Source organism: Egretta garzetta, unplaced genomic scaffold (genome assembly GCF_000687185.1).
Source record: "Egretta garzetta isolate BGI_Z169 unplaced genomic scaffold, ASM68718v1 scaffold434, whole genome shotgun sequence".
In the NCBI taxonomy this organism is placed as follows: Eukaryota; Metazoa; Chordata; class Aves; order Pelecaniformes; family Ardeidae; genus Egretta; species Egretta garzetta.
In genome coordinates this window covers 1,019,302-1,047,191 of record NW_009259584.1, presented here as the reverse complement: position 1 = coordinate 1,047,191, position 27,890 = coordinate 1,019,302, and the positions used below count along the sequence as shown (strand labels likewise).

Here is a 27,890-nt window from a genome sequence, read left to right as displayed (position 1 = left end):
ATCAGTCATTGCAATACTGTATGAAAAGAGTTTGAGAACATAACCTTCGTGCAATTAGAGATAATCATCTAAAAATCTAAATATTTTCTTGCATTACTAGGAACGAGATATCTGAATGAAGTCATTGTAAAATGACAGAGAATCTTACTTGGCTTAACAGTTTTGAAACTCCTTTAGCATGCTCAAAATCTGGTCTTCCAAGTACAGCAGGCTCCTTATTCAACTCTCCTCTTCCTTTCTTGTACTCAGCCTTAAAAAAACAAATATGAATCACCATTAAATTGCTTGCTTTTGTTTTATCAAGACAAATGCAAGCATTAAAGCTAGTAGAAAAACTCTCATTTAGTGATTTCTATTGACACGACTTTCAGAGCTGTTCTAATCAGCTCAAAAAAAAAGCCCTTCTCAGGCTTCAGCTCCTTAACAACATAATATTTATTTACTGTAAAACACAATGCACAGTATTCACAAAATTCAACTTTAACCAAATTCATAGCTGAAGCCTGAGAAACAGTTCTCCCAATCAAGGCAGAGTGAGTTACAGTGGCTCGGCATTTCTTACGACAGGGTCTGAAGTTTACACAAGAATATTTGTAGCAGCTGAAACTAGTTTTGAAACAAAACTAGGCTGAGGGGCAGCTTTTTTGAAATGTAAGGTCAAATTCCACTCTCGGTTTCACCACTGCAATCTTGCTGGATGTCAGTGAGGTTGCATTGGTGTAACAGAGTGGAATTAGTCCCACAGGGCTGGTGTTACGTGATCTTTCCAGCTGAACTACCTCCCATGCAAATTGCTGCAATTTTTTTCCACAATGCATTAGAAAACAGCACAGATGAATCGACAATAGGTGCTTTGCGATATCACAAACTAAATTACCCGTTGCCTAAAATAGGCTTCTTGCATTACTCAGGCACTGTGAATCAGCCAGAACACATCATAACAACAGACTGAGAGAAATAAAAGTCCCAAAGCCGCTCTAACTTAAAGGGGGCTTGAAGAGCAGTTAGTAAATTCGGGTGTTGAACGTAAGGCTTAGTAGAAGTTCTTGGTTTTCAGAAAATCCTGAATATTCAAAAAGTGAATCTCAGGTCTCTTAAAACTGGCTCTCCATGGGTGTCTCGTCAGTCTCACATGAAACTATTAGCAGTTACTTAAAATCCTGGCTCAGGGGTTTTAATATATATATATTGTTTGAGTTGTCTATAATAAAATTTTAAACTGCATCACATTGCTGCTTCTCTAACTGTTCCTTGACCTATGCATTAGCAGATGTCATGGTGGGAGGGAAAAGAATTTGAGAGGGGAGTTGGAGGAGGAGAGCCCCCATGCAAGAGGCAGCGTGTTTGCACAGCTCTCGGGAGGACAGCAGGGAATTGCATTTCCCTGTCGCTGCTGGCCGAGATGGGAGGAGGAAGCGGAGTCCTGGGATGCGAGCTGCTCTGGTACTGAGGTGAAAAAAGGCTTGGTATGTCTTCTGAAGTGCAGTATAGCATATGAGCATATGACTTATCTTGAGAATGGTTATCATGCATAAAACTGAAACAAACCCAACTTTAAGTAAGCTTAACATTGCCTTTAGATCAATGAGCAGTATTTGCAAAGGTCATACTGACAACATCAAAAAAGAAGAAACCCATAACTTTGTAACATACCAGGCAAGGGGTTGGGTTTTTGTGTTGGCTTTGGGTTTTTTTTTAATCAAAACTCCATATCAGTTTTGGGGTTGCAGGTTTTCTGCTTGTGACGTTTGAGAATTTCAGCAGCATTCTACACAATCCGACTGAAATTGGAATAAACAAAATAACATGTCTAAAAATATGAATAGAGTAACAGGAGAACGTACGTCACTTATTATCTTTGTTATCTCAGTTGCTATCTTTATGTCTGGCCTGTTCAGCACTTCAGTGTATCTATGAGTATCTTGCACATCCTTCTTATAGGATACCTGTCAAACAAAAAACAGGTTTGTTTAAAACAAACAAACAAAAGTGGCTTAACTCTACAAAATAATCTTTGACTGACCTATCAACTCAGGCATCAAATTCAATAGAACTCTGCCTAGTTTATTCCAACACAGTCCTGCTTGACAGGACCCACACACAGGTTAATAGGATACGGAAGAAATTCGGAAGCGTAAAATACAATACTAAAATAAAAAATGGTTTTGCTTAGAAGCGTAGAAGAAAATGAAAGTACTTCAAAGACACAAATTTTAGGTTTTGTCATTAAATTTCAGAGGACTTCTAAGAGTACAGCATTTTTTCTATGCTGTACCCTTTTTTAATGTAAACTACCCTCCCCTATGATACTGAGCACCGCAGCCTAGCAGACTGCAGCTACTCTGAACAGAAACTGTAATTCTACCACGGTGAACATCTTTCTCAGTAATAGGCAGCCATGTAGCTGGAATGTAATTCAATGACACAACTCCACCCCAGCATCCCCCACTGCCCGCAATTCCACTTATCTGCCCCTTTACACAATCATGGGAACAAGAAGGCTGAGTGTTCCAGTATGTGGAGTACAAGACTGAATTTTTCTATTTGTGCAAAAGCCCCTACTATAATGAATGGGCTCAGAAAACTTTGGCCAGAAGGCTAAACCACAGGTAGGAGAGTCCAAACATTCTCCATTTAGCAAAGCAATCACAGGAACAGCACAGACCTCAGGGACGTTACAGAGCTCTGAGACCACAAGTTATCGTTCTTCTCCCTCTCCAGGATCGGTAGATTTTTTCCTCTCCCTTGCTGTAGCACATGTGCCAATCTAAGCCAATTTCCAAGCGCTGTCTTACTGAATTATTCTAAATTATTAAGAAAATCATCCATGGTATTCAAAAGTGTCTGAGAAATTGAAGTTTCAGGCAAAAGTTAGAAAACATAAAGTCTACAAGAAATAGAAAGTATCAGAACAATTCCTACTTTACTGGACAGGCTTTTAGATTTTCTTCTGTTGATTAACAAAGTTAATCAACCTCTCAAGATTGTATTTCACCACCAAGAAAGTCCTCAGCTTAAAGCTTCACTTAAAACCTCCACATCTAGCTCCTATTTCCAATGTAAAGTTTTACTTTGGGAACAATGCAACAAACTCAGAAAATGCAGCACCCAAGGACAAATACAATTTGTAGAAATGTTATTATAAAAAGAAAAGAAAAAAAATCTTACTTTTTGGCAAATATTTTACAGGCAACAGGAAAGTAATTTTGTGTCCATATGGCTTCAGCTAAGTAGACAAGCTAAATAGGCTTCACTGTGGGCCGCTTGCCCACAAATAGATCTTGTAATTTTTAACCTACAATGAGTGACACACAAGTGTAATCACTGATAAAATAAATAAATAAGTAGCTTGGATGAATACAGCCCAAAGTATCACCTACCAAGAAAATAGCAACTGTTTCTTACAGCTTGTTAAAACCACTGCAAGTTTTGTTTTGGTTAGGTTTAGATTTCCTCTATTTTTTTAAGAAACTAGATGTACAGACAAGCATTTGCAATTCAGGGCTTTACATGAATTTAGTTAATTATATGCTGTTCATCCTAATGACCACATGAGGTGAGGTGAAAACCACAAAGGCAGCAGAAACAGGTTTCTGAATAGCACCCTATCATCCATGTAAATTGCAAATTAAAGGCCAGCATATGTGCTCAAAATAGAAATTAGGAATGGAGTGAATTTAACAACAGAGAATCAAGAATAGTGGTGCTAAAGTTGAGGAAATGTAGTCAGTTATTGCTCCCAAATGACATGATCATATAGTACATGAAATAATGGATTGTGGTTAATTTCAGGGGGAAAGGGGAGGGGAATAAGACAGTGACAGTCCTTTATATTTCACCATTTTCAATTATATTAGATGCAAGGCCAATTGCTATAGCTTTCCCTGAGTGAATTATTATTCTTCCTGCACCTAAACCAGTATACCTATTACTTATGTCTGAGAGAAAGTCATCTAGCATTTTACAAATGTCTGCAATATATATTTGCTCCATTCTGCAGCTTGTCATACTCCGGTGAGAATAAAAATGTTATGCAGCAGAACAGTAGTTTGTCAGAGGTAGGCCAAAGAAAGAAAAAATATGTTTCCCATTTCCTGAATAACCTCAATCCCTGGATGCTGACCCTTTCCCATTGGGACAGTGTGCTGGCCTCTATTACACAGCTGCTATTCTGTTCCATCTAGTGATTTTTTTTTTTTATAGTGCTATGTCAGAACGGTGAAACCAGAGCTATTCCAGGAGAGCAGGGGAACAGATGTAGACAGGGCAAAGCAACCAGCTTGGTGTGTGAACCCACGGGCACAAGAAGATGGAAAGTGGAGAAGCCTACGAGAGGGGAGATGGGAAAATGAAGCCTGGTCAAGCAACAAAGAAAGAAGCACCCAGGGAAGGGGACATCTTTTCTCCTGAGTTAGTTCAGCTCCTTAACCAAGAGGCTCAAACCCTGACTGGAACCTCCAGGCATTACATGATGCCCTTACTCAATCTTCAACTTCAACGGATTGCTCAGACTCTACTAAAAAAACATCACCAAGGGCTCAAGAATTCCTCCTTTTTATGAAGACCACAGGTCTACCTAACATCTGCACAAACTGGCCTTTGCATAGGAAAAAGTCACTGAGATACTGACAACTTAAGAGCAGCAGTGAAAGACCTAAATGGAGAGTTACAGCAGACCAGTGGGAAATGCTGGCAAGAAAGAAAGTGGGACAAAAAGGGGAAAAAATTGTACCGTCTCTAGTTTTGAAGTTGCAAATAGTAAATTACAAACACTAACTAAATGTAAAGTGGTTTTCTACCCCAATTTGAAATTACAATAAGTGGCTACATTGTTGAGTATTTTTAAAAAACAACGATAATCTCAACAAAAGCCATTTCACAGCTTTAATCCCAAATGCGATTACATACTCTGAATTGCCAGTAGTTTTGCAAAGCATGGAAGATATTTGGGGCTTGCTCATAATTGGTAGACTAATTGTAATACGACCAAACCTCCAGCTCTTAAAAAAGGGCATAAGGTCCACTGAGGATAAACATGCTGGTCTGTTTACTCCAACTGAGGGTCCTGAAGATGCTTCACCTTTCATGACGGTGCCAGTGCACCGGAATGTACTACAATGCTGCAAAGTAAACAGATTTCTCACAAGGCTGCAAAACATCTCAGGTTGTCAATCAACAAACGGAAACTTCTGCTACATGGTGATCCAAACACACCTAGGTTTAAAGGATGCAGACCTTTCCTGCAGTCTTTTATCTTCTTCCTTATTCCAACTCCAAAACTATTCTAAGCTATAGGTAATAAATGATTAAAATATGCACAAGCAACTGTGACCATGTTTTGCCCTCTTGAGGTGCACACACAGAAGTCAGCACGGAGCTGGGCACACCTATCTATAACAGAATTTGTCTCTTACTGTTCATCCCTGCTTAGTATTTTCTAAGAGCTGCAAGTCACTAACTAATGGCCTGTCAGCTGTGTCTCTGCCCCCTTTTCTCTCATCTGCACTTTGGGGTCCATCAACACTAAGAAAATGACTAGCTGGTGACAATCATCATTGGCAACAGCTTTCCTGATCCCCACTCAAATGGTGTTGAAAACTGTTTCCCGGCTCGTGTGGAAGAGACAAACACATTTCTGGCCCATTACAGATTGATGCAGTCATCCTTTCCAGTAATGGGCTTGAAAATTGATTGGTCCCAATTACATCAGGAGTAAACACATCATTTTCAGCACCAGTTGGAAGTGGTCCAGGGGGACCTGCTGTTGACAACCACTGTCAGCAGAAAGTTAGTCAGTGAAAGGTGATTTTTCTAATGCAGATGCTGAACAGAGAGCCAGCCAGGAGAAGCTTGACTTTAACAAGATCTGCATCAAAACAAACATCGACATTTTGGTATGTTATTGATAGTGTTTAAGCACATCAAGTTTAAGATCTGCTGATTTGGTCTTATCAGAAAGAATGTAATTTTTTTTTTTTTATGGATTGTGACTGTACAATATCCTGAATATGAAAAAAAGCTGACTCCTAAGAGAATATAGACTTCTTAAATATTCAGATTTAGATGGTCAGTGAAACATTATGAATTACCACTACTGACATCACATGGATTGCAAAGAGAATACATATACATCAAAAGTTTGCCCAACTGTCAACTAATATTTTAAAAGCAGCACTGTTTCATACATAAGTGTAAGAGAAAAGATACCGCGGCTCCAACCACAGATCTGCAAACTGCCTTTTAAATGTCCACAGATGAGTCTATCGCAGTTTTCTTATTTGTAAAATCAGAACACCACTTCCTTATTTCATACAATGTACTGCTGTGAGGATAATCAGTAATTGTAACCAAGCAGAACATATAAAACGCTGTAAAAATACTTAACATTGTTTTGCTATTCATAATGCCCAGTGATGGACGAGGTCATCGAACAGGCAAAACTGTGAGACATTTGAGTCAAATGCTATGTGCAGCTTCTACCCAGGCACAATGTGGCAAGCGTTCTCTTTGCTTTAGAAACTTAATCGTCATGTCATTTCACTGTTCAGTTACATCCTTCCATCCATTTGATCCTCAGCTACACATAAGGCAAACCACTATTTTGTGACCTGACAGTTTTCTAAGGGCCACCAATCCAATTTTGGTCCCAAGTTTGGAAACTTCTAGATGAGCTAAATGACATCAGCTAAATGGCGGGCATAAAGTAGGCTGATGGTCCCTACCTCACTTTTCTCCAAATGCCTTTGTGTGCCAAAGTCACATCATTAGCATTCGCTTCACAAAACACAAACACAATTTACAGAATAAAGTACTCTGGTTTGGACAAACATGCCTTCGTTCAAGCATTATGTAGTATTTAAATTATTTTTCAAGTAAATTCCTTATCATTAAAAAAGTCACTTCTCTTCTTTTGAGAGACATTTTCTTTAGTCTAAGTATGAGGAAGAGAAAAATGTTTTTCTTATACATGATCACATTGTTCAGGAGACTTTACAGTATTTCCCTATTATGCAGCTTCAGCCCACACTTATACAGCGTGTTAATGATATTCAAAGTGGTGTGAAGGCCTACAGCACATGACAGTTTCAAAATGTCAGCACAAATGTATTGTAAGTTGAATACAGTCTTAATTTTTAAAGGAAATTGCACTTTTCACAGAGTTGAGTATAAATGTCAGCCTTATTTTAAGGCTGAGTAAATAGTCTTAAACACATCCTAATCCTATTAGATGCAAACCCTGCATGTAAAGGTTGAATTGAGTTGGCAGAGCATTGTAGGTAAACATGCATTCTGCTCCCATAGGTATCCTGTACTGAGTGGTGGATAAAAGAGCTTTGTCCCTCTATTCCCGCAGTAGTTTCCCTCCTTTTTCCTTGCACTTTCAAAGCTACGATTCTACAAATAGCCTGAAGTAGTTTGGAGAGACAACTGCTCCACATTCAGGATTCTCGCTACTCCACACTCTGACTCAAAGATGAAAACTCACATGGCTCTTAATTAAACCTGTACTTACAAACCAAGAAATCCGCCCCTATTCACCATGGTGCCCAACCAACCACCCACAGGAGCTGGGTAACTCCGCTGAACAATAACTGGACTTATATCACTTGCTCCTTTATGTCTGATATAAATATACCCCCCCCCGCACTCCAGCTCCCCATGAGCAACCAGAAAGAATCTGTCTTTAAACAGATGAAACTAACTGGTCAGAGCTTCATGTTGCATACAGAGGGTTTGTCTGACTTTTTTTTGAAGTTTGCTCAGGCTGAAAATCATTTCTTTCATATTTTTTCATTATTTTTAACATGCTGTTAAAAGTTCTCATTTATCAAAACATCCTTCCCTCCTATGTTTGCCTTCATTTCCTTTTTTTTTTTTTTTTGTCTTTAAGGGTGAAAGAAGATGAAACAACTGAATTTCATTTACTCTCACATCTGTACCCTGCTCTCCTTAATTCTGTTAGCAGGTGATGTACAGCTGTAGAAGGGGAATTGGTTTTGCACTAGCATACTAATCCTCAGACCATGATGAATTTGATTCAAAAACTCGTCTCGTATTCCTCCTGGTCCCACCACCTTCTCTGAGAGGGATTCCCATCTCTCTTCCCAACATTATTTCCTTCCCTAGTAGTCCACCATCATTCCTACTGCTAGGTAAAAAACCCTCTTGCTTATGGGGAGAGAAGTTCATGTTCCCAGCTCCTACCCTCCAATCCGTCTGACATCCTGATGCTTCCAGCAGCAGAGATGGCCAGAGTTTGACAAGAAGAGGGAGTTCTGTAATCAAGGCAGGTTGCAAATTACTGCTGGGACTTCCAATGCAGGTATTTCCCAGCAGAAGAAAAAGTTATTCTTCAAACATAATGCTTCCCTGAAGTTCTCCAGCAGCCTTTTAATCAGCAGCCAGCTGTCAAGATTCTGCACACACGGACATACATCTAACATTGACATTTAGCTTTCAGCCTACGTAACCTAAGAGTGTTTGTTACACTGTCAGTAGGGAAGATAGGGTAAACTTAAGTTAATTCAAAATGAACACCCAAGCTTCATTTTCTATATTGTTAGCAACAAACAAATTTCCCGTTTATCTGAGAAATGAGAGTTACAAAATCACATACCTACCTGACTTGACTTGCTTACCTGAGAAGAATGGAAATGGTTCATAACTTTAAAGGTATTTACATGGCAGCTGCTCTTACTGGTTCTGTGAACCCTTTAAAATGACCTCACTATTTTAGCCAACCCTTTACTTTTCTCCTAAGTAAGCTTTTACAAAACCTAAGACATTTTTCTTCAAAGTTGTGTTTGTACAACTCAAGACACTAATCTTGGTAGCATTTCCACCTCTAGCAATGTTGCATTGAGCTAGTATAAGCTAGCACAACCATGAAATCAAACCTGACTTGAAACTAATAAAAATGTAAATACTATTATTAGGCTTTTTTTTATTGTGAACTTCTAAAGAACTTCAAAAAGTTAACAAGCAGCTGTTAAAAAGAAAAAAAAAAACACACCCCAACTTTAAAAATATTGCTAAATACTCTAATTTATTTGTAAATTATTTAAGCGAAACTACAAGACAAATACTTTTGTCAATGGCATAAAGTAGAGCCAGGCATCAGACTGAACTCTATGTCTCAGATTCTGTAAAATAAGTCATAAATTGTTCTTTGGAACTCATTTGATGCATATTCACGAGATGTGAACAAAATTATTCATATGCATAAAAGTGTGCAAGAGCAGGACAGAAACAGCCCCCCTCTCTCCTCTGAACAGAACCCTTGAAGAACCACCCAAATATTGATAGTGTAAGACACTGAAACCATGCTGGTGTTCATGTAAACACAGAGCTCTAGACACTTTTAAAGTACAAATAGGTACACATGAATTCAGAGAACTTGTCCTTGTAATTGTATTTCAAACCAATAGCACATAGTAACAATTACTACTAATAAACAATAACAACCGCTTTCCACTGCAGTTTAGAATAAAAGTCACATACATAGCATATTTTAAACACACATCATGTCTCGAATCACTTCAGAGTAAATAATGTAAAAAAATACCAGCTAATGAAATACAAAAATATTCCATGCCCAATTCATTTCAGTTAGCTATAGTAGATGTATCTACCCAAAAGAAGTGGACTGATTTCAGATGGAGGAGTACTTACATCACTCTGGTATTTATTGACTTCCATGGCATGCTTAATATCTGGAGGCTCCTTCATATGTGCATAATCTGAAGTTCCTTTCTCAGCATCATGTTTTTGTTTATAGAGAACCTGAAAAGAGCAACATTATACTTCTGTGACCTCGGCAGAGCAGGTATAATAGTATGAGCTGGGTTAAACCTAGTGTCCAAGTGTGCTTGTATTCAGGAAGAATTATAATAAATAATTAAGCTCCTTAATGGAACCAGAAGGCTGAAACAAGAGCAGCTTCTACCCAAAACAGAGATATATGAGGCACAGTCAGCAGAGAGATTTCTCTGAGCCCGTCATTGCAGCAGAGCTGTGAGTAGACAGGAGGAAGAAAAACAAATATACAGAATCAGAAAATTAACTTAAGAAGGTGAGAACACAGCCAAGGGAAAAGCAAAAGGGAAAGCTTTTTTTTGCTCAAAACACACTTGGATCTATCAGCTAAGTAAATATTTCCTCAGGTTTCTTTTTTTTTCCTGTTTTTAGAAAAAAAAAAAAAAGGAAAGAATTTGTGCATTCCTCATAAATAAACAGGTTCACATGAATACTCATAGCCCAAACATCTATTTCTTCCACTGTTAGGAAATTACTAGCACAATACACATTTTGACTAGCCCGCAGGTTCACCAAGAAAAATAATATTTACGTTCAATTGTCATCATGGTAAAGGAAAATGGAATTGGATTGTGAGTTTATAAACAAATTTATTTTTATAATAGAAACTGAGCTCAGTGTTGGGCATTCATCCAGCTTTGACTGTACTGTGTTATACTTACACATACACACACTCACATATTGAAACTGCCTGAAAAGCTGATCTTGCACTTATCCTTGTCAGAAGCTTTTAGGCTTACATTAAGAAAATTCACCAGGTTTTGAGGCCCGAAGAAGCAGCAAGCATCAAGAAAATTCGTTTTCTAATAGCTCTCGGGAGCAAGCATTAAAATAATCCCCAAGAAAACAGCAAATACTAAATAAGATTGAAAGCTGATCAGGAGGAGAAGGATTTGAAACTAAAACCCTCGATAGCAGTAAAAGAATACTGTGAAAGTTTTGAGATGGGAACTCTTGACTACGGTGATTTGGACTCTTTTAGGACAGGATACTAGAACTGTGAGAAAATGTGGTATCTGTTTATGTTTAAGGCAGCAAGATTGCATCTGAGTCACAGATCAGGGTGCCCAAGGCAATATATTAGTATCTGCCCTGACTATCTCAGATTACAAAATGATATATAGGCTGAGAGACTAAGACAAAAAGGGTTGGGTTGGGGTTTTTTTGCACTGCTACTATATGAATGAAAGTATCAAATTAGGAAACTCAAAATGTGCCATCTCCTTATACAGTGTAAATCCATCATGATCAGGCCTCTGGGGAAAGAAACACAACTTAAATTGAAGCAAAAAAAAAAATGCCTATAACCTCCCTATACTGATTACAACTCCCAACTGGCAAAGCAAGTAATCTTTAATAAGACTGAAGCACCACTAACAAATGATCCACTGCAAAAGTGTAATTACTATATAAATATATGCCACAAAAACTATTTTGCTTCTTCTCCTGCTTCACACTGTCACTTTGAAGATGTTCCCCACTTTGTACCATTCTGAGAAGCAGACCCATACAGTTACTTCCAAAATCTACTAATTGACAAATATTTTATTACATTGCCACTTTGCTGCTTCAACACCTATGTTTTTCTGTTGGTGAATGGACTATGTAACCAAGACATCAAAAAACAAAAGCACATCGACTCACAACAGGGGAAAACTAACAGAAATTACAACTGAGTGTCCACTATCTTGGGAAAAGGCAACTGTTTCTTTAGCTTAATGTAGGAATATTTGACTTGCTGTTTGACAGCTGTGTTCTTCCTATCTTTTCACATTATTCTTACTAACTGACTTAAGTAACCTTGAAGCAATCACAGGCTAGGGAGGAGTTCAATAGCTGTCTAGTTTAGTTTTGGACAGTTTAGCGCAGAAGTATTCCCAGATCTGTAAATCAGTTCCAAGGAAGCACGAAAAAATTTCATTACTTCATCAATATTCTTAGAATCATTATTTTACATGTTAGCATGTGTACATTTATTTCTCATTTCATGTAAATTTTCAAGTTTTAGCTAAGCTGGATTTTCCTTATCAAATCTACATATGAAAGCACTCTACAGCAAGATCAAGTATTACAGGTCACTGGCGTAACCTCTACTCTGTAGTGGCACCATTTATTAACTCCAGCAATACACGGCAATTATTTAAGTAGGTATGACTTCAGATTGAACTAATTTGTAAGTACTCATTTTTTATTTTTCTTATCTCTGTTGTACACCAGTGTGTCAACAGGAAGCTGCATTAAGGAAGGCTTTGTGCTCTTTTAACTTAACTCGGACTGACCCTCTCTTTCGGCATACTTTAAACACTATTACATTTTTATTTTTTTATTTCCCTTTAGAGTTAGTAAACTGAGCTCTGACCTTAAAATCCACAATGTAGGATTTTGTAGGAGGAAATGTTCAAGCACACAGAAAATGCCATTTTAATCTCCAGATAGAGAATTAGATTATCCATGTGTTTGTGTAAAACAAAACTAGAGAAGTCCAGGAGACTAATACCTGCTACCATAAAAAAGAGGAAATCTTGAACATGAGGTTTGATACCATAAAAAACTATGAAGAATTACATAAAACAGTCTGAAAATGCGTAATATGATTGTAAATGATGCAGTCAACCACAAAAATAACTTTATCATAGTAAAAAAATAATACATATGAAAGTAAAAGGAAGATTCTGCCCACGAGTAAGAAAAACTCTGAAACTTTTACTGGAAGTTGAAAATATTGCTTAAGATTCACTTGGCTCATCATCTTTAAAAACAAACAGAAAACACACTGTTGAGCATTGACATACAGTTACTATTTGAGATATTGCCCTGTGCAAAGGAGAAAATTAAACTGCCTTCAGTTTGCTTTAGATTATTCCTTTCAGATAAGAAGAAAAACAGTGCAATCGCTTCTTATAGCAGAAATAAAGTGATGAAAAAAGTGATGAAACGCATACTTTTTTTTCAATACTGTTTCCCCCTCAAGCAATTTTAAATACCTTTATCACTGTTTGTGACACCTTATTAAAAAAAAAATCTTCTGTGTAAAGAAGAATTCAGTATACTGGTCTTCAGACAAGAAAAAGACTTGGCACAAAGCTAGCGATGATCAGAAATTTTCCTTCAGAAATGTTTTCCACAGGAAAACTGCGATTTTTCCAGAAAATGTCCATTTCCTCTCAGGAAAATCAAAATGAGGGCTCCTTGCTTAGACTTCTCTCATCAACTTTATTTTCTCATTGCAGAGAACAGGGAAATTGGTGAGAGCTTTGTAGGCTGGCAAGGAGGCTGAAGTTACCCAATGGGGACAGGTACTTCTGCTCTCTCTACCTTACCCTGGGGACAGCTATAAAAGAGTGAGAGGGAGGAAAATCTGGTCGCTTACCCTCAGTAAAGCTATTTAGAAGGCAACAGTCAAATTTTCTACATAGAGGGAAAAATGAAACTTATAAAAGCCACCCAAGTAGTGGGGCTTCGAAACAAATTTTTCATTCTCCTGAAACATTTTTTTCTCATAAATACTGTCATGACTTTTTGTCAACATTTCAGATGGATTTCCTTCTCTATGGGTATTTATTTCCATCTTTGTGCCACTTCTACGTAAAACACAAAAGAGCAAATGAGGGCTTCATGCAAAAGCCAGCAGAAGTGGTCTCAGTTTGGTCTTTCCTCTGTATCTTGAAGAGAGGACTGAGCATAAATAAATACAGCCAGCACAGGCAGAAAGCGCCACAGGAGAACCACAACTGTCAGGGTGTTGCATTCTCCCCTATGGCAAGATCCGGTCGGTGCTGACATTGTATGGCTGGAACCCTGCAGAACAAAGCCCTGGCTCTGCAGATGTCAATGACAATTGCCCTATCAGTTAGAGCGTGCAAAAGTGATGGATGGTGCTGTGGCAGCCTGTGTGCTCTGGAGAGGACAGTGAAGGGCAGCTGTAGGTGGGCAATAATTTCATGTGAGAAAAAAGAAATTTCCCCTCGTTGCTGCCAAGTTCCTAAAACATGAGTGTGATCTGAAACAGTGTATAAAATGAATGAATTGGGCTAGATCTAGGTAGGCTGAAAATGGAGCTGTTAGGCAGCAGCAGTGCAGCAGTACCATTCCAGGAGTAAACGTCAAGTCATGGGAGAGGCCATTTGCTGAGGACACTGTGTCAGGAGAGGCACACCAGTCCCAGCAGCCCTGTGCCAGCAGGTAGTAGCAGGGGGAGTCAGTGGCTCTTTTTTCCACGCTGTGATTCCCTAGTCCCGACACACCTGCTTGGCAGATAAGGCTACAGATCCTGCCAAGAACATGGCATCACAGGGCGAGGAAGCACCCGCTTGAGCTGGCCACAAAAGCATTCAAGCCCAGCCTCCAATCCCAGAAGAATGAAAAGGGAGTCAAAGGTGTTAATTTGTTCTAATGTGGACGGGGAGGAGCACACATATTTGTATTTTCCACCTCTCAAGGAAATCAGCACCTATTTAAAATCAACTTACTATAATTGAGAAACAGCCTGCAGTTCTGGGCTTGCCACAGCCTTTTTGCAAGAGTTGGCACAACGGCCAGACGGTGCTGTTCTCTCTCCTTCCTAGGCAAACCCTGGGCCTCCTCTTGCTGAAGTGATGACCTGTAAATTCACAATCCCAGCTAGATAGCTGCAGCAGAAATCCTCTCTGCCATATCCTGACCCAGTTGAAATCTGAAATCCTTGTATTAGCCACTTAGGTACCGCAGTGATAGGCACAATATGGATTAGATTTGAATACTGTAGAGAAGATTTTCCACTAGAAAATCCCCTAGGATCTCTCTCAAAGTAGCATTAAATTCAGGTCCGCTGCAACAGTAACCACAAGTTGGAAAAATGTGTCAGCGTATCTAAGTTTTATGGTAGATTATGATTTATAATGCATCTATTCCTAAGGGGATGGTATGAATTTTACAGGGAAAGTTTCTGCTGAAATATAACTCATCCTATATGCATATGTGTTTCTCTGTGGCTGTTAGATGATTGACGAAAACCTTCAAAAAATATCAAATGCAAACATCGGTCTTTTCCTTAAACGGGTTTTTTTGATTAATCCAATGGTTTCATTTTTAGTTTCAGTTATTTATCTTTTCTGCCACATCACCGATGTTAATTAACCTCATTTGCGTATACTAATGTAGAATGTACTCATTTGGAATGAATCCAGGAGTAAATCTGTGGCAAACTAGTTAACTAATGTTTTATAAATCAAGCTAACATTTTAAAAATGTTATACAAGTTTAATTCCCAATTTATTTCTACTGTAATTCTTCTAATCACTCACTTTACAATGAAATGTCACATTAATGTCATTTGAACTACTGTACTGCTTTAACAGGGCATATATATGTTCCATTTCAAACTATGAAAACTAAAATATACTTTAGTTTAAATTTGCTTAATATAGCCTGATTAACACATTGTTTTAAATCAAAACATTTCTCCACAAGCTGTCCTGAGATTTCAGTGCTTTCTTTTGTCACGAGTATTTTCCTTTGTTTGAAAAAAATCACTGCATTAGAGGAATGCATATTGAGATACAATCAATATTATGGATTTAGGAGTGCGTTCACTTCACAGACCGGCTGTATTAAACTAGACGTAGTTAATATCTTTAAGAGAGGAGAAAGGCAAAACAAGAAAAATGTGGGAATGCTTGGTGGACAGAAAGCCATGACTGTCTATCAGCTGTAATTCTCACGAGTAACAATGAAAATCTGTAACTTCATCCATATTACACATACTGAACACTCACAGCTCTGCTGAGATCAATGGAAGTGAAGGGTCACCTGCCTACATTAAAGGTATTATATTTTTAAGGCCCTGGAGGCAACTGAACTGTAATTTACTATTTTACTGATTGTTTGCATGTTTTACACTATGTTCAATATACCTGATTTCATATTTTTAATTCTATAAAATTTATTGTGAGTGGTAGTATGTAGACCATCGGAAATATATTTACTACTACCACTAAGTGCCTTTAAAAGTCACTGAAATATTTTTTTTCCCTTCAGTGTCAAACATTTTATAAAGCTAATACAACACCCAAATTGAAATGGTTGTTATATAAGATTCCTCTATTCTATACATGCAGTACGATGTCACTAAATTCAATAATTCCTTATTGCATTCATGGATTTCTAATGGGTTTCATTGGATTGATGAATGCACTAGCAGTTTTTACATTTAAACTTAATGAACATAACAAGTACAATTGTTGACATTTTAAAATAAGTCAGTAGTTCTTGAAGTCAAGAAGTTATGGTGATAAACTCCGGAAGATAAACTCACCCAAATAAATCAAGCAGGCAATCAAGTATCTGATCAAATATGTTGTTCAAACTGGTCATATTCTGTCACATAATTAATCTAAAAATCATTTTTGTGACTCTAAAATTGTACCTTGCTCTGAAGTTGCGTTAATTCTTTTGCAAATACACTGTCAATTGTGGCTGGCATCTGCTGATAAAGAGAGTTGGAAAGGTCTTTCTTAGCAGCTCCTTTATACTTCACCTAGAGGGGAGAAAAGGTGACATATAATGCAAAAATTAAGATACAGAAATCATACTACCTATTTTTTCTATTAAATAAAGTGGCATAGGCCATTAGAAATGGAAAAATCTAATGCTGTCATAAACTTTCAAGCACAAACAGACTTTTAAACAACTTTAAAATACTTTAGGTGAATGTGTCTAATTCACAGAGAAATGCAAAGTACCACCTAATTAAATTCAATAATTCTGGGGGAAGTAGAAAATAAGGTAAGCAAGGCAGTTATTTTTCTATCCTTTTTAAAATCATTTCCAGAACCCAAAATTATCTTTCTTCCTTTCCATTTTCCCAAGCTTTGCATGACAGGAGCAATGAACGGCCAACAAAAAATATTTTACCAATTAATAAGTAGTAGCAATTAAATGTAACTGGAAAGGACAGGAACATTGAAGTTAGCATGTCTGCCATAATTTCTACTTAATCTTTTTATATTATAGAATCATTTTTGAATTGCTTTTTCTTTATCCTGTACTTTCTCCAGTGTTCAGTACTAGCAATTCCTCACACAAGGGTTTTATGAGGCGGGCTAGAATAATAGCTCAAAATCTGGGTGACTCTTGCTTGAGATCTAAGTTTTTCACATTCATAACACAGTAACATCAAGTATTGCTGTGAAAGCAATCACAAATATCAAAGATATCTTAAATGATTCTGCCTGATGTCATTCATTTACTGTGCAATACACAGCTGTTCATCAGAGACTAGTTCCCCATATGTATTTTTATATATATATATATATATATATATCAATATCAGTAATTTGCTGTAACATTTGTTGCTGTTTCCCAAAACAGTGGGCTCTTTGTCACTGCAGTAGACACGCTGTTAAGAATTTCAGTGTTCACGTTTGGCAAAAACAGGTCATGGGACACTAGAGGTCAGTAATTTACAAGATAAACCATCCATCACACCATTGGCTTCAGGTAATGCTGCACTAAGCAAGCCGAGTGCTCAACAGTGCGATAACATAAAACATATGGGGTTTAAAATTTTGAAATATCTTTATATCTCTAAATCTTTGACTAATAATTAGCAGCTTTTCTCTGGAATCAGACAGATGGATTTGATAAATACTCTATATCATGCTTTTGTAGGCTACAATAGTCTCTCTTTTAGAAAGTATAATTCCATCACATTTATGCCCCTTGGGACATGCCACTCTTTCTCAGAAAATACAAAGATAAATACAACAAAAATATTCATCAGATGCAGTTATATTGAACGTAGCCACACAGCAAACTGATGTGTATCAGAAACAGATTATAGAATGTATAAAAATTACATAACTCCCGATGGGGACATTGGGATATTCTTTATCTTAATCATAAAGGTAGCACAAAGAATGAGGCACCAAAAATTTAGGTCTTCCAAGGGTCACAGTGATGGGAAAATCACTCAGAACCAGCAGTTCCTTAACACAAGCAACTCTCTGCCAGGTAAAACTCCTGCTGCTGTTCTCCTCACCTGTGGAAAATAATCAGAGATGCCAGCCTACGCAAGCAACTCTCTGCCAGGTAAAACTCCTGCTGCCAGAGATGCCAGCCTACAACACCTTGTACCTGAGATACGAAGAGCTGGCAGCAAACTCTGCTCTGGCATTTTGGAAGCTGCCATTCTTTCTTTGCCTCTACAGCAGTGTCTGTGTCCGTGTGTATGAGAAGACCTAAAATCTCTGACACAGGTATGCATATATATGCATGCAAGCGCTCAGGTGACCTGCCCATGGCATTGACCCAATATCTGCCCCTGTCCCCTTGCTGAAGGAGGACGGGGTGATAACATGGTAAGTTTCCATGTCTCCTTCCATTTGATATCAGGCTGTGAATTCTCCACAGCAAGGCAACTATGCACGGGTATAATTTGCAAACCTCATCACTGCAGAATAAGTAACAAGAAATCCTTTTCCTATTCCTCAGTTTATCTGTCCATAAAATGGGATAGCTAGAACTGCCTCAGAATCATGAATAAAATATCTTGGAATCCCAAAATAAAAGTGTTGCATAATTCCAAATTACTATTACTCACATATGCAGTATGCACTAATTACGGTGCTTTAAGTCACTTCAGCTTTAAACAGAATTGTTATTTGAAATAAGCCATCCTTCCTCTGATAAAAAGCACCATACTCAATTGAGAGAGGAGGAAGGATAAGAAGCAAAGAGAATTCTTCAATCTTTTAGGTCTTACCTCAGAAATAAAAGCACCAAGACTTTTCACATGTTTTAGCTGCGGCGTGTCAGGTACAAATATGCACTTGCCTTTAGATTTTTTAAACTCTTCTTTATAGTGTATCTACAAAGAGAAGAAAAAAGAAGTTTAATTTTCTTCAAAAAAAGAAGAAAAATAAACAACGGCTATTTTTTAATTATTTTTATTTTATTTATGGATACTATGCTGAGTGGCTTGCAAATACCTCAGGCTGGATCAAATTCAGCCATAAAGGGAAACACCCAGTTCTCACACATAGTACCAGGGCTATGAAAAAGTCACAAAGCTCTTTAATAATAAAGATGAAAAAGATACAACTTTTCTCTACATATAACTGCACGTTTTCACCACTGTTGTAGATGTTTTAGTATCTCTATAAAGAAAGGAGAATCGAAAAATTTATCTCCTTGATCTTTGATCTCCAAGATAAAACTGCTAAACTAACTTCTAGCTCAGACCTAGCAAGCACAGAATCTGTGCAACATACTCAAATGCCCCTTTATGAATCCAAGAGTTACATGAATCAATTCAGAAGGTCACTGCCAAATCATTGCCTACATAGCACCCCAACAGTCATGACATGCAAGTAATTACAAAATTTCTTTAAAAGCAAATTTTAAGTAGGGCCATTTTTTAAATCATGTCTATGCACAAAGGAAGCCATTTTTGAATCAACACACCCTGATGTATTTTGCAAAAAAACCCAAAACACAAGTCTTCTTTTTTTTTTTTTTTGTAAACAACCAACCATGGGGCAAACACCACAGGCAGGTATAATAACCCCATGAAGTGAGAGCTACTGTTTGTATTAGTGAGACTGCAAGAAGGACAAAATCTACAGACATGGTGAATGTGTAGGGACCTTTATTATGCAAGAACTGCATGAAGGAAGATGGCGAATTATGATGAGATGGACTAAGTAAATTTTAAAGATATAGACTTTATATGGATAGCCTTAAATGTTTTTAGTGACATTTCTTTCTTTGTACATAGAATAGTTTAGTTCAATACAAATTGAATTATTTAGTATTAAGCTTTCATGGTTATTATCTGCTACCATTTCTCCAACCTCACTTTCACATTCTGCACACCAGCAGCTTGCACTTATGCACTCTAGACTTGCTGACAAGCACTGACAGAAGCAATATGATCTGCATCTGAGCATTACAGAAATATGCAGTCTTAATTTCCTCTTTCTCTGAATCCTTAATGGATATCACAAGTTCTAGTCTGCGCTCCTCTACAAGGACTTGGAAAATTCATGAGAAGGATGGCAGCTTACACAGAGTCAGTTCCTGTACTTTCTGATGCAAACTTTTTGTCCACCATGAAATGAATTAGATAATGCCAAGTTCATCTCAAACTGATGACTACATAATTCTAAAACAGGAAATCATTTTGGTTACTCTTGAGCTCATCCACATTTGGACTACTGAAGGAATCTACATCTCATTACCGAATCATATTGTCTGCCTTCGTGGATTACAGCGTATCCTAAATAAAACCTGTTTGGTGAACAACGGGTGTAAAATTACTGTGTGTCATCACTTTACTCAGGGAGCCATAAAAATCCAATGGTTCGTGTAACCTGTGCGTGACACCGTACTCCTAGCTAATCACAGAGCAATACACAAACAGGGCAGTTTTATGATAAACATGAGCGGGTGCTTACTGTTCAACCTGCACACATGCATGCATGTATTTGCAAGCGTGTGTATGTATGTGCACATGAACAGCTCAAAAAAAAGGCTTCATAGAATTATGTTCATTCAGAGTGATATTGGTGAGAAGGGACACAGGAATTCTACAGAGCTGACTGTCTACTGGTTCAGTTTGATGGCGTTCCCAGTAGAAACTCCGGTAAAGCTGAGATTCTGGTAGAGGAGATGGAGAGTCTTGCTGCTCACAACTTAGATAAATCACCCACAGATATCTGAAAGCTGACTGTAATTACATCCATTTTAATTACAGAGCAATGATTACATTCAAAAATCAAACATAAAAGCTTCCTAATTGTTTGGGGGGGGGGGAGGGGAGGGAATGACACGATACAACTAGAAGACATAATCAAAGCTATTCTGCTGTAGAAGTCATACTTTCAAAATAACTGAAAGCAGTAAAGGACTGATGCCACCTCCTTACTCCTTTATTATTCACATTTATTATAGTAACCCACAGAGACCACAAAATGCATGCAGGCTCAAATGAGCAATTTAGGGAGGACATGTAACAAAATGTGTGGTCAAATTGTGATCCAGCACGCTCCATTCTGCTACAAGAAGCACCTGTATCGCTTGGAGCCAGAAAAATGGAAGATGAAATTGGACAAGTATAATGAAGTCATGACATCTGCACTTAAAAAGCATATTTATTGTAAATGACGTAAGCATTAGGCTTACGAGGTTGGCTATGACTGAACATAACCAATGGCTGGAAGGAATAGGCAGAGAAGCTAATATTCCTCTTCAAAGTTTGGGCTTACAAATTCAAATGTCTAAAATACTGAATAGGAAATGTTGCCTGTGACTTACCCTTCATCACAAAATACACTGTTTAGGTTGAGTAGATCTGGTAAGCCTTGCAAAAAAAACCAAACAACAGCAAATGATGGCCTGGAGACACCACTACTCTTTTGATAGAATTTGAAGTCCAATTTTTAATAGCTTTTTCCTGATCGCTTTCTTCTTCCTGACTCATCATAAAACTACCCTGACCAGCAGCACAGCTACCCCGTAAAAGTGGATTAAAATTCCTAGAGAACCACCAAAACAGTAAGCTTCAAATTGCATTTTTTTCTTAATGGATGTTATATGGCAAGATCAACTTTATAAAACAAGGGCATCCAACCTTTAAGCTGAAGCTTCCCGGCTCACCAAGAAAATGCATCTCACCCATGGTCTGTTCCATCAGCCTTTTTCACAGGGGAAACACAGGAGGATACTGTGAGCTAAAGGACAGGCTCTGATGGTAACAGCTTAATCCAAGCAGCCACCTTCCCTTTGTATTCAGGAGCACAGATTAATCTAACTTTAATAAGAATATACTTGAAAAACTGTTCTTAATATCTCACCACCAATGATGTAACCATGATGACAGTCATCATGCCAAGATCCATTATAGAACTGTTATCTCTCAAAGACCCATTTAAGCTTAAAAAAACCACAAAAACATCTGACCCTTCTTATCTAGCTCTTATGCTAGACCAAAAGGGAACTTTTCCACTAAGGATTCCCTTTCCAACCTTACATTTCTTAATTTGTAATCTCTCATGAGACTAAGAGCTGTGTCAGACCACAGATCCATCTAATACAAAATCTTTTCTCTGTGGCCACAGAAATCTAGAGAACAGCATGAGAACAGGGCAAGCATACACTGTTATTGGCCCACAGTGTTTTACTAGTCTCCATCAATTTGGACCTCAAAGTCCTCCTGAGTTAGAGGCCGTGACTAGTAATGGTGAGTCCAGAGGGACAACTCCACCCTGAATTAGGTGGTCACAACCTTACCGGCATGAGTGGAAAGGCACTCTGATTCTGCACTTGACTCTAGGTCTCTTTGGCCCTCGCTTTATAACAGAGACATGCTAAAGCAAAGTTGGACTCCATACAAGAACAGTTAAATGCTATAGGGGAAAAGAAGCACCGGTACTATACATTACCAAAATTCAGCAGAATCTTCAGAAGCAGAGTGTCTGCCTCTCTACCAAAAAGGATTATGATAGTTTGGTCAATGATACTTTTATTCATATAATAATTACTGCTTGTAACAGTATTCACAACATAACACCACACAATCAAAACAAAGAAGACATGAAAATATACCAGAATATAAGCAATACAAGCAAATGGACAGGCTCAATTTCAGTAGTGAAGAGAAAAGGTCTGGAAAGGAAGGTAATTCATACAAATCAAACAGACATGACAGTTTTGAAAACATCTGTGGAATAAAATTGCATAATGGAGGGATGTTAAATGAAATGCTTTAGGAAGAAACAATCCAGGGGGTGTCACAGCCACAGAACAAACATCTGCCAACCTCAAATGAAAATGGGGATTTCCTCAAGAACCAGAGCACAAAAACACTTCACAACTTCCCCTGTGTACAGTTCAAGGTTGATAGTTATGCATGCACTAAGGACTGCCGTCGCGACACCTTTTTAAAACCATATTGCCAAATTAAAGTCAGCCTGCAAAGAATGCAGGGTGAGCATAATGCAACCCCAGTATCTCAGTCATGAGCACTCCTGGCGCTGCCTTCTGATGGAGGAACTGTGCTGACAGCTCCACCAGCAGAAAAGGACAACCACCCAGCCTCGTGGTCAGCAAGGACACAGGCTGCTGTCCCAAGGTCATCATAGGGCCAAACTGCAAGCCCCATAAAACCACTGTACACATAAAATTTACAGATGTACACCAACAATACAGCCACACAAACAGCAGTTTGTGCAATGATTCGTGCTAAAATGGGTAAAGGATATATAAAAAGTTCTGAATGTTAACGCATCAAAAGTCAAAGACAAGAACACAAACTCCTTAAAGTTTATTGGTCTCCACAATGAAGTATGCAGGGTGAGGAACTTACCCCCCAGCACACCGGTCATAAGAAATTCCAATCATAGCAAAAATTCTGGGAAACAAAATTCAACACCTATACATACACATATTCCCTTCAAGCCAATGAAGAGGCACCTACTGATTTCAGCAGAGGCTGAATAAGGCCCCAAAACTGGATGCCATTTTTAAACACGGAGTCTCTTCTTTCAAAGTAAATTGGTCTGGACCCTTACATACTGCTACTGCTTTGAAAGCATTTATGACCCTTTGCCATTACACTTTATATATCTCAAAGAAAATCTAACACACTTGCAAGCTAAACGCACCACAAGCTTTCAGCAGAAACCCACATCCCTGAACCATTATACGCTTCAGGAACATGGCTTGACTTAGTTACTTACTTTAGCTCCCAAGGCCCTGTAGAAAATCAGAGAAAATACAGCCACTCCATTTATCAGTTAACAACAATACTCCTCTAATGGGTATACAGGGCAGTACTAATTCTTTTTCAATTAAAGAAAAGATTTCTTCAGCATTTTTCAAGGAGTGTTTGCCTTTAAGAACAGCAACCATGTTTAGAAACAAGTTGCATGGAAGCAATAAATGTATTTTGGGTCAGATGAAAGCTCCAGGTCCATTTTCCTTTTGGCCTTTACATGAGTCGACATGTATGCCATTCTTTTCCCAAAGAAAACATGTAGATAACCATCAGTAAAAATATCAATAATCTTTACTACTTCCTAAAGTAGCTTGAGATTACAAGGGAGCTATCTTGGTAGCTTCTCTTAAGGTAGCCTTAAATGTTTTTAGTGACATTTCTTTCTTTGTACATAGAATAGTTTAGTTCAATACAAATTGAATTATTTAGTATTAAGCTTTCATGGTTATTATCTGCTACCATTTCTCCAACCTCACTTTCACATTCTGCACACCAGCAGCTTGCACTTATGCACTCTAGACTTGCTGACAAGCACTGACAGAAGCAATATGATCTGCATCTGAGCATTACAGAAATATGCAGTCTTAATTTCCTCTTTCTCTGAATCCTTAATGGATATCACAAGTTCTAGTCTGCGCTCCTCTACAAGGACTTGGAAAATTCATGAGAAGGATGGCAGCTTACACAGAGTCAGTTCCTGTACTTTCTGATGCAAACTTTTTGTCCACCATGAAATGAATTAGATAATGCCAAGTTCATCTCAAACTGATGACTACATAATTCTAAAACAGGAAATCATTTTGGTTACTCTTGAGCTCATCCACATTTGGACTACTGAAGGAATCTACATCTCATTACCGAATCATATTGTCTGCCTTCGTGGATTACAGCGTATCCTAAATAAAACCTGTTTGGTGAACAACGGGTGTAAAATTACTGTGTGTCATCACTTTACTCAGGGAGCCATAAAAATCCAATGGTTCGTGTAACCTGTGCGTGACACCGTACTCCTAGCTAATCACAGAGCAATACACAAACAGGGCAGTTTTATGATAAACATGAGCGGGTGCTTACTGTTCAACCTGCACACATGCATGCATGTATTTGCAAGCGTGTGTATGTATGTGCACATGAACAGCTCAAAAAAAAGGCTTCATAGAATTATGTTCATTCAGAGTGATATTGGTGAGAAGGGACACAGGAATTCTACAGAGCTGACTGTCTACTGGTTCAGTTTGATGGCGTTCCCAGTAGAAACTCCGGTAAAGCTGAGATTCTGGTAGAGGAGATGGAGAGTCTTGCTGCTCACAACTTAGATAAATCACCCACAGATATCTGAAAGCTGACTGTAATTACATCCATTTTAATTACAGAGCAATGATTACATTCAAAAATCAAACATAAAAGCTTCCTAATTGTTTGGGGGGGGGGGAGGGGAGGGAATGACACGATACAACTAGAAGACATAATCAAAGCTATTCTGCTGTAGAAGTCATACTTTCAAAATAACTGAAAGCAGTAAAGGACTGATGCCACCTCCTTACTCCTTTATTATTCACATTTATTATAGTAACCCACAGAGACCACAAAATGCATGCAGGCTCAAATGAGCAATTTAGGGAGGACATGTAACAAAATGTGTGGTCAAATTGTGATCCAGCACGCTCCATTCTGCTACAAGAAGCACCTGTATCGCTTGGAGCCAGAAAAATGGAAGATGAAATTGGACAAGTATAATGAAGTCATGACATCTGCACTTAAAAAGCATATTTATTGTAAATGACGTAAGCATTAGGCTTACGAGGTTGGCTATGACTGAACATAACCAATGGCTGGAAGGAATAGGCAGAGAAGCTAATATTCCTCTTCAAAGTTTGGGCTTACAAATTCAAATGTCTAAAATACTGAATAGGAAATGTTGCCTGTGACTTACCCTTCATCACAAAATACACTGTTTAGGTTGAGTAGATCTGGTAAGCCTTGCAAAAAAAACCAAACAACAGCAAATGATGGCCTGGAGACACCACTACTCTTTTGATAGAATTTGAAGTCCAATTTTTAATAGCTTTTTCCTGATCGCTTTCTTCTTCCTGACTCATCATAAAACTACCCTGACCAGCAGCACAGCTACCCCGTAAAAGTGGATTAAAATTCCTAGAGAACCACCAAAACAGTAAGCTTCAAATTGCATTTTTTTCTTAATGGATGTTATATGGCAAGATCAACTTTATAAAACAAGGGCATCCAACCTTTAAGCTGAAGCTTCCCGGCTCACCAAGAAAATGCATCTCACCCATGGTCTGTTCCATCAGCCTTTTTCACAGGGGAAACACAGGAGGATACTGTGAGCTAAAGGACAGGCTCTGATGGTAACAGCTTAATCCAAGCAGCCACCTTCCCTTTGTATTCAGGAGCACAGATTAATCTAACTTTAATAAGAATATACTTGAAAAACTGTTCTTAATATCTCACCACCAATGATGTAACCATGATGACAGTCATCATGCCAAGATCCATTATAGAACTGTTATCTCTCAAAGACCCATTTAAGCTTAAAAAAACCACAAAAACATCTGACCCTTCTTATCTAGCTCTTATGCTAGACCAAAAGGGAACTTTTCCACTAAGGATTCCCTTTCCAACCTTACATTTCTTAATTTGTAATCTCTCATGAGACTAAGAGCTGTGTCAGACCACAGATCCATCTAATACAAAATCTTTTCTCTGTGGCCACAGAAATCTAGAGAACAGCATGAGAACAGGGCAAGCATACACTGTTATTGGCCCACAGTGTTTTACTAGTCTCCATCAATTTGGACCTCAAAGTCCTCCTGAGTTAGAGGCCGTGACTAGTAATGGTGAGTCCAGAGGGACAACTCCACCCTGAATTAGGTGGTCACAACCTTACCGGCATGAGTGGAAAGGCACTCTGATTCTGCACTTGACTCTAGGTCTCTTTGGCCCTTGCTTTATAACAGAGACATGCTAAAGCAAAGTTGGACTCCATACAAGAACAGTTAAATGCTATAGGGGAAAAGAAGCACCGGTACTATACATTACCAAAATTCAGCAGAATCTTCAGAAGCAGAGTGTCTGCCTCTCTACCAAAAAGGATTATGATAGTTTGGTCAATGATACTTTTATTCATATAATAATTACTGCTTGTAACAGTATTCACAACATAACACCACACAATCAAAACAAAGAAGACATGAAAATATACCAGAATATAAGCAATACAAGCAAATGGACAGGCTCAATTTCAGTAGTGAAGAGAAAAGGTCTGGAAAGGAAGGTAATTCATACAAATCAAACAGACATGACAGTTTTGAAAACATCTGTGGAATAAAATTGCATAATGGAGGGATGTTAAATGAAATGCTTTAGGAAGAAACAATCCAGGGGGTGTCACAGCCACAGAACAAACATCTGCCAACCTCAAATGAAAATGGGGATTTCCTCAAGAACCAGAGCACAAAAACACTTCACAACTTCCCCTGTGTACAGTTCAAGGTTGACAGTTATGCATGCACTAAGGACTGCCGTCGCGACACCTTTTTAAAACCATATTGCCAAATTAAAGTCAGCCTGCAAAGAATGCAGGGTGAGCATAATGCAACCCCAGTATCTCAGTCATGAGCACTCCTGGCGCTGCCTTCTGATGGAGGAACTGTGCTGACAGCTCCGCCAGCAGAAAAGGACAACCACCCTGGTCAGCAAGGACACAGGCTGCTGTCCCAAGGTCATCATAGGGCCAAACTGCAAGCCCCATAAAACCACTGTACACATAAAATTTACAGATGTACACCAACAATACAGCCACACAAACAGCAGTTTGTGCAATGATTCGTGCTAAAATGGGTAAAGGATATATAAAAAGTTCTGAATGTTAACGCATCAAAAGTCAAAGACAAGAACACAAACTCCTTAAAGTTTATTGGTCTCCACAATGAAGTATGCAGGGTGAGGAACTTACACCCCAGCACACCGGTCATAAGAAATTCCAATCATAGCAAAAATTCTGGGAAACAAAATTCAACACCTATACATACACATATTCCCTTCAAGCCAATGAAGAGGCACCTACTGATTTCAGCAGAGGCTGAATAAGGCCCCAAAACTGGATGCCATTTTTAAACACGGAGTCTCTTCTTTCAAAGTAAATTGGTCTGGACCCTTACATACTGCTACTGCTTTGAAAGCATTCTTTGCCCTTTGCCTTTATATATCTCAAAGAAAATCTAACACACTTGCAAGCTAAACGCACCACAAGCTTTCAGCAGAAACCCACATCCCTGAACCATTATACGCTTCAGGAACA

At 38.3% G+C, this 27,890-nt stretch overlaps 1 protein-coding gene across 3 annotated transcripts in view; it reads right to left on the bottom strand.

The window, feature by feature from the left end:
* Positions 1-27,890, bottom strand: part of NEBL (nebulette) — a 266,173-nt gene that overhangs the window by 66,998 nt on the left and 171,285 nt on the right. The window contains exons 3-7 of one of the 3 annotated variants that reach the window (XM_035893255.1): positions 18,557-18,661; positions 16,220-16,330; positions 9,673-9,783; positions 1,845-1,946; positions 149-250 (exon numbers count right to left, since the gene is read on the bottom strand). The exons of the other annotated variants lie outside the window; for them this stretch is intronic. Of the exons in view, the coding sequence (XP_035749148.1) occupies positions 149-250; positions 1,845-1,946; positions 9,673-9,783; positions 16,220-16,330; positions 18,557-18,661 (531 nt within the window). The remainder of the gene's footprint in view (positions 1-148; positions 251-1,844; positions 1,947-9,672; positions 9,784-16,219; positions 16,331-18,556; positions 18,662-27,890) is intronic. 3 annotated transcript variants of the gene reach the window in all.